Raw genomic sequence first — 14962 nt, 5'->3', positions numbered from 1 at the left:
ATAGAAGGTATCCTGGGTTAATTTAACTAGGGTGGGTATAGAAGAGGCAGAGCAGATTATTGTTGAATCATTGGCATATTGAACAAGGCTGGCATTTGGGATGGCTTGGTAGAACTTGTTTATGAATATATTGAATAGAAGAGGGCCTAAAATCAAACCCTGGGGGACACCTGTGGGAGTATTGAGAGAAAGGGGAGGTGGCTTTATTCCATCTAACTGCTTGTTGCCTGTCTGAGAGGTAACTGGTGAACCAGTTAATAGAGGAGTGGGATAGATTTAGATTTAGTTGAGGCAAAAATCTCGACATTCTGTGAAAATCTATACAGTTGAGATATATGGATCCAGCTCAGGGATATGTTTATATCCAGACCATTATTGCCTGTCACATAGGATGAAAATGAATACCGTAATCCCTAATTCATAGCTGTCTACACCCCACCAATAAATGGCATGCATGGCTAGGCTTAAAAAGGCTCCAGTGTCTGTTAGCCTTGTACACACTTATGAACTTACGAATCTGCAAGTTCACCCACTGCTGGCTGACCTGAACAGGGAGACATGACAGCTAACAGCACACAGGGCACTGGGTCAGCTTGCCTCTACATCTCATTTATCCCTTGTGAAAGGATCAGGATGAATGAGACATTCTTCCTCTGGAAAATATTGCATAAACAAGAAATTGGCAGGCAAGTTGATCAAATTCCTGCATAACATAGAAAAATGAAAAGAATGGGCCAAAGGTGCCCAGAAATTCCTTGAGATCTGGGTGTGAAGGTGGCCATCATCATCCATTTACAAAGATAGATACACAAATATGTATTGCACAACATGCAGAAGTAACCTGTTCCATTTACAGAAAAGCGCATAGCAACGTAGTTTTCTTAAAAAGTTTACTCAATGCATTTTAACACAGTAGGTCATGTGATATATGCAGTGCATTCATAATTAATCCAGCCTTCTTAAACAGCAGCAGTTTGAGTGACAAATGTATCATGTTCTAAAGTGCTGCTTGCAGTGCAGTGGTTTCTTTATCAAACTGCTATGATCAGATAAACAAAGAGCTTTTGCCAACTTCAGCTTCATTGCAAAAAATTTAAAAAGTACCTGTCTATACTGAGAGCACAAAGATTGAGGACTGTAACCCCTGCCGAGGCTTTCTGTAGAAATGGAAACAGCTTGCAGAGAAAATCTCCAAATGGACTGAACTCAAATGGATGCCTCTGAGCTAGAATCTGGAAAGAGAAAAACAGTGAGAGATGAAAACATAATTATACATACATCAATGCATAAATAAACCACTATCTAGTATGTAGAGTAAATCATTTTATGCAGCTCTGGCATATTCATCTGTGCAAGAACATAGGCAAAACAGAGATAATTTATGGGAAATTAACAAAAAAATGTTGCATGGTTTGCACTAAAAAACTAGGCAGAGGGTTGAAGGAAATAATTGGGGGTATATTTTTTAAGTATATCAAGGGAAGCCATTGAGTTCAACTGCATAAATACAAGAATACAATCTGAAGCTCAGTTATAAACATTTCAGGAGGTATACAATCAAATTTAAAAAAATAAATGATACTGAATGAATGAAACAACTTTCTTTAAAAGGTAGTAGCATAAATTATTTATCTGCTTTTCATTTATAAGATCTCTGACCATTTTCCTAAACTCTGCGCTATCAGGACTATCTGATCGAAGGGGTCTTCATTGATGGTGAACTAAAACTTATTCAGATGCTTGATGAATTAAGAGTTTGAATATTAGAGGGTGTATAGTGGGTTTCCCTTTGAACAGTGGGGGGGGGGGGGGCAGCTAGGGAAGTATCTATGTTCACATTAAAAAGGAATCAACTAAAATTAGATTGTCTGGTTTTATATATAGACTAAAATTCCAATTTTGAACTGTCAATTTTTGATTTTGCTCACATGTAATGTTTCAGTGTAACCAAGTCAGTGAAATTCTACTGAAAGTAACTTCAAAACTTATCACTGCATGCACACAAGCTCAGATGCATGTGAGCATATACGCACTCTCTGATTCAACAGCTATCTCTACCACGTTTTGACTGTGATTGTACTGGTAGTCCAGTGTAGTTATAATTCCCATCAAAACATAATATCAGTAAAAATACAATGTTTGTGTTCAGGGGTGTTGTACCTCCCTTAGTGGTTCTGTATCAGCCCAAGCCTTGAATGGCCTTCAGACAGTCTCTGTCATTAGTTATAGTGAATCACAGTTACATGTCAAGTCTAACTAGCTAGAGTTCTGCTGAACAGTTTACCCTGAAAGTAAAAAAAATCATCTTCTTTCGGCTTTTCCCATTAGGGATCGCCACAGCAGATCATCTGTTTCCATTTCTTCCTGTCCTCTGCATCTTGCTCTGTCACACCAACCACCTGCATGTCCTCTCTCACCACATCCATAAACCTTATCTTAGGCCTTCCTGTTTTCCTGTTACCTGGTAGCTTAACCCTTAGCATCTTTTTCCCAGTATACTCAGCATTCCTCCTCAGCACATGTCCAAACCAACGTAATCTTGCCTCTCTGGCTTTGTCTCCAAACCTTCCAACCTGGGCTGACCCTCTAATATACTTATTCCTAATACTGTCCACCCTCGTCACACCCAGTGCAAATCTTAATATCTTTAACTCTGCCACATCCAGCTCAAACTCCTGCCTTTTTGTCAATGCCACTGTCTCCAACCCATATAACATAGCTGGTCTCACTACCCTCTTGTAGACCTTCCCTTTCACTCTTACTGGTACTCGTCTGTCACAAATCACTCCTGACACTCTTCTCCACCCACTCCATCCTGCCTGTACTCTCTTTTTCACCTCTCTTCCACGCTCACCATTACTCTGAACTATTGTGCTCAAGTATTTAAACTCGTCCACCTTCACCACCTCTACTCCTTGCATCCTCACTATTCCTCTATCCTCCCTCTCATTCACACACATACATTCTATCTTAGTCCTGCTGACCTTCATTCCTGTTCTCTCTAGAGCATATCTCCATCTCTCCAGGGTCTCCTCCACCTGTTCCCTACTCTCACTACAGATCACAATGTCATCTGCAAACATCATAGTCCACAGGGACTCCTGTCTGATCTCGTCTGTCAACCTGTCCATCATCATTACAAATAAGAAAGGGCTCAGAGCTGATCCTTGATGTAATCCCACCTCCACCTTAAATGCACCTGTCACTCCCACCGCAGACCTCACCGCTGTCACACTATCCTCGTACATATCCTGTACCACTCTTACATACTTCTCTGACACTCCTGACTTCCTCATACAATACCACAACTCCTCTGTAGGCACCCTGTCAAATGCTTTCTCTTAGTGTACAAAAACACAATGCAACTCCTTCTGACCTTCTCTGTACTTCTCCATCAACAGTCTCAGAGCAAACATCACATCTGTAGTGCTCTTTCCCAGCATGAAACCATACTGCTGATCACTAATCATCACGTCCCTTCTTAACCTCGCTTCCAATACTCTTTCCCATAACTTTATGCTGTGACTGATCAATTTAATCCCTCTGTAGTTACTACAGCTTTGCACATCACCCTTATTCTTAAAAATCGGTACCTAAACACTTTTTCGCCATTCCTCAGGCATCCTGAAAGTAAAAAAAAATAAAAATAAAAAAATAGACAAGTTATAAAGGAGATCACATGATTAATATAAGGTTTTCAAAAATCTCAATAGGCAGTACATACAGATAAAATGTTGCCATATGGTCACCCAGTGATGTGATATTGTTATCAGGTTCTGAGTTAACTCATCTATGGTTAAAAATGGGTTAAATGACAACCCTTCTACTTTTACCTTACCAACAATGCCACTGAGGACTCCAGCAGTAACACATTTACACTAGCATTGCATCTGCTCTTCATGTACAGGTGTCTTTTCTCTCTGTCCAGCTTCTCCTTTATTCTCAGATAGTGAGTGAGATGTTTCTTCTGCCTTGGATAACTGAGTTTCTCTGAATTTCAGGGTCCTCACCTTTTTGTAATTTTGTTCTGTGATGAACTCATGTTGAACCCTACTTTGATATGGATCCCAAGTGTTCTTTGTGCTTGCCTCCTTAACCACAGCAAACACTTTCCAGGTGTGTGTGTGTGTGTGTGTGTGTGTGTGTGTGTGTGGGGGGGATGTTCTGCCAGGCTCAGCATTATACTTTGATAATACTGATAAAAACTCTCACTAGTACAGCTCTTTATTTGTTCCTTGCATCCTGAGAAGACATTTCTTGGCTTATAATTCATAAAACATGTTTCCCAGATGATTTTCCTTTCTTTAATATCAGTAAAGATGTTATATGCTTTGTAATCACATTTTCTTACAATTGTTAAACAGAAAATTCTGTACAAAAAGTTCCTGACCATACTGAATCCTAGCTAACAATGTATATTTATGCTGAAATGCTACCTACATGAAGAATTACTACTACTGCAATATTAATTATGCTGACATTACACTGCAACATGTATATGCATGTCAGACTGAAGGTTTAAGGGGCAGACAGGAAGCACATGCACATGGAGCTGAGACAGACACGGGTCAAGCACTGCCTGCATTACTTTTAAACTGGCAATGAAGTAAGTGGCTAAGAGCTTAATGCATGCATGGAAGAGTTGATGCATGCCATGAGCTACTCCTCCTTGTGCAGAGATGTGAAACCCCCACTAAACTTGTTCTACATAACAATCCATATTTTTTTAAGTATTAATTCATAATAAGGAAATAAAAACGTGTACTTAACATCACATGTGCTTTGTTGATACATACTGTACAATGACACACATACTGCTTTTAAGAGACTTCACAGACCAATACACAAAATAAGCTTACCTTTTTTCTGATTCATTAGTATATGAGCTGATTATATAATTTTATTGTACTTTTCAGAAAATATAGTTTATTCTGTGAAAAAAATAATTTTAATGAACTTTATTCAATTGTTCTAAGTTAAGATATGCCTTGCAGACCTCTCAACCTTTTAGAGCAAGAAATCTAGACAAAGCCATAAATAATGGGGGGACAAAGACCCCAAAATAGGGACAGTTTTTGAATATTGCTCTTACAAACTTAGAAAGTTGCTAGAATAACAGGTTTTGCATTAGCACTAATTTTACATAGGATATGAAGTCTTAAACTCAAATTTATGTCATTATTTTCCAGCTCTCAATGATTTACCAGTGACTTGACAAAAAACACAATTTTTGGAGAAACACAACAAACATATGAGGCAGATATCTGGACATTCTGTGAAACTCTGGATAGCTGAGAGGTATGAATTATTGAACTAGTACACATAATCCATTAATTCACCTGTCAGATTTTCCAGGTGTAAGCTTTAAAAACACTCTGCGGATTTATACTTTTAATATGAAAATATGGCAACTTGGGTTCTCTTATCAGAAACAAGGACGCAGAAGCCCCTAGGCCAACCTTACTAAAGTGTGCCAACCCTAACCTTGTTCCTTTCCCTAACCCCGACCCAACACCTTACCTTACAAAACCTTTTTCTGTAACACTACCACTAACACAGTTCAAATAAATTATGTCTAAAGTTAGTGGAAAGTTAATCATAAGAAAATATTTGTCTAACGACCTTAAAGGGCTCTTTTAAGCCTAGCTATGCTTCCAAGAGATATTAGGTTTTGTGGAGATTGTGATGATATGGGAAAATGCCAGCATAGCCAGCTGGAGTTTTGTAAAGAATGATATGTGATTTGAATATCTAACTGCTTTATACCAGATGCTTATGTTAGAACTGTATTAGAACTGTATGTCATTTGTATATCAAACTGATTTTGCACAGATGGTTGTACTGAAAATGTATTTGTGAACTTTCCTTGTGTCAAAGTGTATCAATAGTGCACCTTCCTGAAATGAAGAGAAATGTACATGTATTATTACAGCTGAATTAAATGTATATGATTTAATACAGGATACTGGCACAGCAGAGGTTAACTGTAAGAAAAATAAGGGAAATGTGAATGAGCTGTTAGACCATTAAAATGGAACCTCACAGTGCTGAATGGAACTGGAGATGCTGGGTCTGGGAAAGTGCCTTTGTTCATTAGCTCAGTGAAAAGAGGGGAGGTCCCAGGCACTGCCATAAACATTTAGATGTGTATTGTAGCCATCTATGCTAAATTCCTGTCTCAGCTTCGAAGGGGAATATTGCAAGAGCTTAGAGTCAGGTGACTAGATGTGGTAATTCTGCCAGCCCTCTTGGAAATTATATTTTAGATATTAAAAAGAGGACCGTCACAGTATTCAGCATTCTGTTTGAAAAGCCTGACTAGAAAGATCCTCACCCACAACATCTTGCCTTGTGGTAGTAAATAACTTAACTAAGGAACAGTAATTCTTTCAGATTCAGTCAGGAATATAGTGAAGCTTAGTTCAAAGAGTGTTTTTCTTTATTTGTATGAGTCTGTGCATCAATGTTAATTTCAATATTTTCTGTGATTTGAACTCTGTGGTTTACTTTAAATATGTATTCAGCATTTTCATGCTCTTTTATTATTTATTATTAAATATATTTAAACTTGTATTGTGGCTGGACTTGTAGAAAATATTTAACCTTTGAGAGCGCTTATATTTATTTGTTGACACTGTGTGAGCCACTCCAGAAGGCCTAGCCATCTTGGTGAACTACTACCAATTGTATTAATATTAATATTGCACAGTATAATTGGATACCCTTTGTTAAGGGCCTTAGAATAGCTGATTGTGGAGTACCTGGTGGTAGTGATAACTATTTTATAGTCTGGGCAGAAAGGGCATAGCTAGTAAATCTGTGCCAGCCTTCCCCAGGTGTAGATGTGTGTGTGTGTGTGTGTGTGTGTGTGTGTGTGTGTGTGTGTGTGTGTGTGTGTGTGTGTGTGTGCGTGCGCGTGTATGTGTGTGCGTGTGCACGTGCGCCCATGCAAATCAAATCTCTCAGTGTATATGAGTCAAGTACTTGGGCCAGGGACACAGAGCACTGGGTTTACAGAGAGGGTGTTGGAGGACCTGGCTTGGACACTTGGCTGAGGACCTAACCCTACAGCTGTACCAGTGGGAAGTCTTATTGGGGACCTGGAGTGAGACAGATATAGAGAATCCAGACCATGAGCTGAGTGTGTTCCCTGTGTGCTCTTAAGGGAAACTGTAATTGTAGAGAGGCTTGCATCTGGAAATGCTGAGTGTATCCATTTGCATTCCAAGTGCACATCTCTCTCCAGTGTCAATGGTGAAGATTCAGGCTCCTTGATTACTGATTCAGCATGGGGGATGACACACATTTGTGGTCATCACATATTGGTAACAGTGGTGGGACCATCACATGCTCACACACTGGTGAGCAGTGGTGTGGCTATCAAACTCCTGTAGCCTGTAAGCAGTGATCACTAAAGAAGGTGTTTGTACTCTCAGCAGTCACACAGTAGACATTCAGAGTTTCATATCACAACAGTTTTATTTATTTACTTTTTGTTAGCTTAGTCAGGGAGAGCACACAAGGTTGTCAGCAGAGGATTATGACAAGATGACAAGGAACCAGTTGGCTGAGCTATGCCAAGTTAAAGGACTAGTTCATTCCAACCTGACTAAAATGGAAATGATTGCAACCTTAATTACAGCTACATCACAGAGCAGCAACCGAGAAGACAACCAGACTGGAGTCAGGGATATACAGCTGTCAGAAACAGGACAGTTCAACCTTTCCTCAGAGGACTTAAAAATCCATCTGGAGTTAAAGAGACTTGAACTGGAGTCCAAATATTTCGAATTAGAATCAGCAGAGACACTGCAGTGTTTGGAGATTGAAGTAGAATCAGCAGAGAGACTGCAGCATTTGGAAGCCGAAGACAATGAGAGGCAAAGGCAACATGAAATGGAAATGCTGACTCTTCACCGGGGTCATGGAGAAACTTAGTTTTATTCATATATTTGAAAGAGTATGCAAACAGAATAATGTTGACTCTGGGTACAGTTCCTCAATACTTACTCAATGGTAAAGCTATAATTGTTGTCTCTAAATTGTCTGATACTGATTGTTTAGATTATGATCAAGTTAAGCACTGGTTATTACAATGTTTTAAGTTAACACCTGAATCTTACAGAAAAAAAAAGATTTGTGAGCATAAAAGCAAGGCAGATGAAAGTGTATGTGATTATATTGCTGAACTAAGGTGGATGAGTGAGTGTCAGGTCACCTCTTTTCAAGGGCTGGCAGACCTTTTGGTTAGGGAACAGGCCCTTAGCACTTTGCCTGAGGGCAGGATAATCTGGCTGGCAAACAGGGAATGCAACTCTGCAGATGAGCTGGGGGAAAATGGAGATCTATACCTAGCATGCAGGGCATAACTGCACAGGAAAGGGAGACCCAGTGTGGCACACAGATATAAGAGAACCCATGGCGGGTACCTAAACTGCCCCAACAGTGTCTGCCAGTAACAAAAGAAACCACTAGTTCAGGTGCACATCCCGGTTCAAGGGTTAAGTGCCTTAAATGTAACACGTGGGGCCATGTACCATACAGATGTCCATGGAGGCAAGTTAGGGAACAAAAGGTGGTGGTGCCAGCAAGTGAGAGTAACAGAATGCTAGTGGTAAGTTGTCTGGAGACAACAGGGATGCCAAACTACCAGCAGAGTTGATATCCGAATTTGGTGGATGAAAAACAGGCCACTGCCAACAGAGACACAGCGTCCGACATAACCATTGTGAAGCCTGTAGTGGTTAAAGAGGAGCAGTACTTGCTTGGCCAGTCCACTCCAGTCAGAGCTTTAGGAGGGATCACATTCCAAATGTCTTTGGCCAGAGTTCACTTTCACTGGGAGGGTAGGAAAGGAATAAGGAAAGTAGGTGTGTTTGAGGATATTCCTGCAGATGTCTTGATAGGGAATAATTTTGATAATGCAGTACCTTGTGTGCATGCAGTGACATGCAGTCAGGCTTGGAGACAGGCCTGTGGGTCTGGTAGCCTGGGGGAGACTCAGACAGACTGCATACCTGAAGACAGGACTGCTGATGTGGCTACTTCAGGAAGGGAGCTACCCTGTAGCAATGACTTTGAAGATGAGCCATAGCTGCTGGTAGGTACTGATGTTCCCTTGGACAGAGTGACTACAAGGGCATGGGTGAGTAGTAGTACCCAGGCTGACAATGAGGCACCACTCTCAGAGGATTCCAGGTTTCCTGTGGAAGGGGAGCTGGGAAAAGTTACAAAGAAAGAGTTGAGACAGGTTCAGCTCTCAGACCCTACATTACAAGGCTTGAGGGAGGTAGCTAGGGAGTCACCTGAGTCTCAAGAAAAAGGGGAGTCTGTATACTGGAACAAAGGGTTACTGTATAGAAAGTGGACCCCTGAGGGAGGGCTAGAAGTTGAGGTAATACAGCAGTTGGTAGTGCCCAGAGCCGACCATCTGGCACTTCTAGCCATAGCCCATGAGATTCCTTTTATAGGTCATATGGGCATAAAGCATACCAAGAGACGTATTATGCATGACTTTTGTTGGCCTGGGATTGCCAGGGATGTCACAGGGTACTGCAGGACCTATGAGTAGTGCCAAAAGATAGGCAAGGCAGGAGACCAGGTCAAGGCTCCTTTGATGCCTTTGCCTGTGATTGAGGAGCCGTTTCAGGGGGTAGCTATTGATGTTGTGGGGCTTTGGAGTACCTCAAGTTCCACAGGTAAGAAGTATATCTTAGTGGTAGTCGATTATGGTACTAGATTCCCTGATGTGATGGCTCTGCCCTCCATTGAGGCAGAGAAGGTGGCAAATGCTTTGCTAAAGATTTTCAGCAGGGTAGCTTTCCAAAGAGAAATACTGACTGACAGAGGTGCTTATTTCATGTCAGACTTACTGGCTTGTCTGTGGGAGCACTGTGGCATGAAGCACCTAAAGACACCCCCCCATGACCCCCAGCTAATGCTCTTGTGGAGATCTCTACACTAAAGACCATGCTACAGACATTTGTAGACCAGTTTAAGAGGAAGTGGGACAAATATTTGTACCATCTATTATTTACGTACAGGGAGGTGCCCCAGGAATCCACAGGGTTTTCATCCTTTGCATTGCTGTATGGCCATTGGGTGAGAGGTCTCTAGATTTGATTCTTGATGCGTGGGAGGGTGAGTGTGAATCCCACAAAGAGTCTGTTGTGGCATATGCCTATACCTCAGGACAAGGCTTAGGGAGTTCAGGGGCTTGGCCCAAGAGAAGCTGTCAGGAGCCCAACAGCAGAAAAAGATCTGGTATGATAGGAATGCTTAAGCCAGAGAGTATGGTGTGGGACAGCAGGTGATAGTTCTCATGCCTGTCAGACACAATAAACTGCAGGCAGCTATGGAAGGACCCTTCAAGGTGGTAAGGAAGGTCAGTCATGTTAACTACAAGGAGAACTGCGAGGCAGGAGGCAGGGGCACATATTGTACCATAGTAACATGATGAAGCCTTACCATGACAAGGAGGCCCTTATGCTGATTATTTGCAGTGAATGGCAGGAGGAGGCTGAGGGGGAATCTGGTGGCTGATCTCCTCAGTGAGGCTCAGACTGACACCTCAGTGGAAGGGGTAGCAATATCCCAGTGGCTATCTCCTACCAGGTTTGAGAAATCTGAGTAGTGTTACAGGAGTCTGGGACATGTTCATTTAGAAACCAGGGTGCACCCATCTGGTGCAGCACCATATGGACACAGGGCCCCAAAGACCTATAAAGCAGGTCCATTACAGGGTGGCTAAGCAAATCAGACAGGCTCTGAGGGAAGGGATACAGGAGATGTTGGAACTTGGAGTAATCCAGGAGTCCAGCAGTCTCTGGGCATCCCCAGTGGTGCTGGTACTAAAGAAGGATGGCAGCACCAGATTCGGTGTGGACTACAGGAAACTAAATAGTCACACAGAATCAGATTCTTACCCCATGCCTAGGAGAGATGAAGCCTTAGAGCAGCTGGGTGAGGCTAAGTATCTGACCACTATTGATCTTACCAAGGAATACTGGCAGATACCTTTGATTCTCAAGGTTAGAGAGGTCAGCCTTTCTGACTCCTTTCAGCTTGTGTGAGTTCATGAAGATGCCGTTTGGGATGAAAACTGTTCCAGTGACTTTCTAGAGGCTGGTAGACTGTATTCTAGCAGGACATTATGCCATTGCTTACCTGGATGATATTGCCATCTACAACCATTCCTGACAAGAGCACCTTTCAGCATGTCAGGGAGGTGCTGGGCAGACTGCAGAAGGCAGGGTTGACCATTAAGTCCAGTAAGTGTCAGGTGGATATGACAGAGGTCTCCTACCTGGGACATAGACTGGGGAGAGGTAAGATCAGGCCAGAACCTGCCAAAGTGGAAGCCATTCAGGCATGGCCTGCCCCATTACCAAAAAGCAGGTGAGGGCATTATTTGGGAGAGCAGGGTACTATAGAAGGTTTGTCCCCAATTATCATACCACAGCTGCTCCCCTCACAGACCTGATAAGGAAAAACAGGCCAGATGAGGTAGTGTGGACCCTGGCATGTGAGCAGGCATTCCAGAAGCTTAAAGGAGCTTTTGGAGGACCCCGTGTATTAGCCAGTCTGGATTACAGCAAAGAATTTGTAGTGCAGGTGGATGCTTCAAACCATGGGGTAGGTGCTGTACTTAGCCAGGTTTCCTCAGAGGAAGAAGAGCACCCAGTGATATATCTCAGCTGTAGACACCAACCCAGTGAGGAATGTTATGCAGCTGTAGAAAAGGAATGTCTAGCCATAGCAAGGGCACTGCAGAAACATCAGTATTATCTGTATGGAAGGAAATTCACTGTAGTTACAGACCACAGTCCCTTAACATGGCTACATAGAGCCAGCCAGCAAAATGCCAAGTTATTATGGTGGAGCTTAGGATTGCAGGCATATGACATGACAGTACAACACCATAGTAGGGTCAGCAACGCCAACACAGACAGTCTCTCAAGATAGGGGACTGGGTAAGATATTCCCAGATAGGCTTATTTCTCTAATGTTTATCAAGGGTCATTTGAAAAACTAGCTTGAGTCTTTGAGGAGCGGGGGCAGATGTGATGATATGAACAAGTGTCAACATTGCCAGCTGGATTTTGTAAAGACTGATATGCCCTTTGAAAATCAAACTGATTTATACAAGATGCTTGTGTTGCAAATGTATTATAACTGTATGTCATTTGTATATCAAACTGATTTTGTACAGATGCTTTCGCTGAAAATGTATTTGTGAGCTTTGTTGTGTTGAAGTGTATCAACAGTGTACCCTGCTGAAATGAAGAGAAATGTACATGTATTACTGTAGCTGAAGTAACTGTATATGTTTTAATACAGGATACTGGCACCGCAGAGGTTAACTCTAAGAAACTAAGGGAAATGTAAATGAGATGTTAAACTATTAAAATGGCACTCCACAGCGCAGAATGGGACTGGAGATGCTGAGTCTGGGAAAGAGCATTTGTTCATTAGCTCAGTTAAAAGAGGGAAGGCCCCAGGCACTGCCATAAACATTTAGGTGTGTATTGCAGCTGGCTGTGCTAAATTCCTGTCTCAGCTTCAAAGGGGAATACTGGGAGAACTTAGAGTCAGTTGACCAGATGAGGTCATTCTTACAGCCCTCTTGGAAATGATATTTTAGACAATAAAAATAAAAATCTCATAGTAAAGAGTATTCTGTTTGGGAAGCCTAACTAGAAAGACCCTCACCCACAGCATATTGCCTTGCGGTAGCAAGTAACTTAACTAGGGAACAGTAATTCTTTTAGATTCAGTCAGTAAAATAGTGGAGCTTAGTTCAGAGAGTGTTTTTCTTTATTTGTATGAGTCTGTCCATCAATGTTAATTTCAATATTTTCTGCGATTTGAACTCTGTGGTTTACTTTAAATATATATTCAGTATTTTCATGCTCTTTTATTATTTATTAAATATATTTAAACTTTTATTGTGGCTAGTCCTTATAGAAAGTATTTAATATTTGAGAGTCCTTATATTTATTTAGTGACACTGTGTGGGCCACTCCAGAAGGTCTAGTCATAGGGGTGAACTACTACCATTTGTACTAGTATTAATATTTCACAGTATAATTGGACACTCTTTGTTAAAGGCCTGAGAAGTATTTGATTGTAGAGTGTCTGGAGGCAGTGATAACTACCTTACAGTCTGAGCAGAAGGGGGCAGTGCTAGTAAACTTGTACCAACCTTCCTCAGGTGTGTGTGTGTGTGTGTGTGTGTGTGTGTGTGTGTGTGTGTGTGTGTGTGTGTGTGTGTGTGTGTGTGTGTGTGTGTGTGTCAGCTACTTGGGGCAGGGACATGAAGCACTGGGTTTACAGAGAGGGTGCTGGAAGACTTGGATTGGACACTTGGCTGAAGACCTAACCCTACAGCTGTACCAGTGAGAAGTCTTATTGCAAACCTGGAGGGAGACAGATAAAGAGACATCCCGATCCTGGGCTGAGTGTGTTCCCTGTGTGCTCTTAAGGGAAATTGTACTTGATACAGAGAGGTCTGCATCTGGAAATAGGGTCTATGTTAAATATTCGAACATCCAAAATGTCGAACATTACATGGTCGAGACCAAATGTTCGACATTTGGATGTTCGAATATCAAAAAAAAAAGAAAAACACACACCCCTACTTATATATACCAACTCCGAGACCGCACTTCAGTGCAGAAAAGGGAAATTCTCCCTATCTGCACCATACGGTGCCATTGAAAGTCAATCTTCGAACACTTGCAATTTCGAATGTTTGGTCTCGACCATGTAACGTTCGAAATTGTGAGCATTCGAAGAATTGACATAGACCCCTGGAAATACTGAGTGTGTCCATTTGTATTCCAAGTACACTTCCCTCTCCAGTGTCAGTGGTTTAGAATCAGGCTCCTTGATTACTGACCCAGTAAGGGGGACGGCACATATTGGTGGCCATCACATATTGGCAGCAGCTGTGGGCATCACAGAGGTATATAAATTTAGGCATAAGTGGTCAAATGTTAAAGAAGCTTCTTATTTCTAATAAAGACATAGGTTCATAGGTTCATAGGTAGGTACTAGGCTATTGGCCCTAGGGCCTATACAAGCCTAGCCAAAAAGGTACCCTGGCTTTTGCCACCCAAGAAAATTATTTTCCTGTGCCCCTGTCAAGCAGAACCACAGAAGTGATCCCCGGAGTGAATTTCCTATTATCCATCCAATCATCAAGATTTTTCTTGAAGAGTGCTAATGAGGAGCTCTGTTTGACATAGATAGGTAGTCTGTTCCAGAGTATGGGAAGTCTCTGGGACAGGAATCCATCCCTCCAGCATGTTCTGTTTATTGTGGTGACAAGGTTTAGGTCCCTACAGCGTGTAGCTCGGAGGGATTGGGATTTCTTTAAGTGGAGCATATAGGTGCCAGACTTGGGGGAATTTTGCATTCCCCACTCACTGATCCCAATTTTTCTTGAATAACTGCAGGAAAGAACTTTGCTTCATATGGTCTGGAAGCCTGATCCAGAGAAGGAGTAGCTTCTGAGACACATACCTCTCTCTCCAGCGTGTCTTATTTATAATGCAGGAAAAAAACTACAAGAAAAACCCAAACAAGCTAAAGTTTTCACTGTGTGATAAATTAACCCTGCTGTAATGGAGGCCAAGCTAAAGTTTTCACTGTGTGATAAATTAACCCTGCTGTAATGGAGGCTCATGGGATACATGCGATGATCCATTAAGGAGATACAGTGTTTCAGCTACATGGCTTCCTAATGCATATGACATTTTACCTTTAAGTCTTTTAGACCAATAAAGCCAAACCGCACAAGCTGCGGGCATGAGTGTTTCAGTCTTTTTAGTAATGTCATCAGGCTTGATTTTAAGCTCTGTGCATCGAAAGCATAAAAGCACAGCCAAACAATCCACTTATACTGATATATATATATATATATATATATATATATATATATATATATATATATATATAT

At 41.7% G+C, this 14962-nt stretch overlaps 1 protein-coding gene across 2 annotated transcripts in view; it reads right to left on the bottom strand.

Moving 5' to 3' along the window:
- EDNRA (endothelin receptor type A) overlaps positions 1–14962 on the bottom strand; it is a 1533935-nt gene that overhangs the window by 1284731 nt on the left and 234242 nt on the right. For both annotated transcript variants that reach the window (XM_044062245.1, XM_044062244.1), the window contains one exon: positions 1105–1232. In XM_044062245.1, coding sequence (XP_043918180.1) covers positions 1105–1232 — 128 coding nt within the window. The remainder of the gene's footprint in view (positions 1–1104; positions 1233–14962) is intronic.

The sequence above is a fragment of the Protopterus annectens genome, chromosome 2.part1 (genome assembly GCF_019279795.1).
Source record: "Protopterus annectens isolate FY-2018-M chromosome 2.part1, PAN1.0, whole genome shotgun sequence".
NCBI lineage: Eukaryota > Metazoa > Chordata > Ceratodontiformes > Protopteridae > Protopterus > Protopterus annectens.
This window is presented reverse-complemented; position numbering and strand designations above follow the sequence as displayed.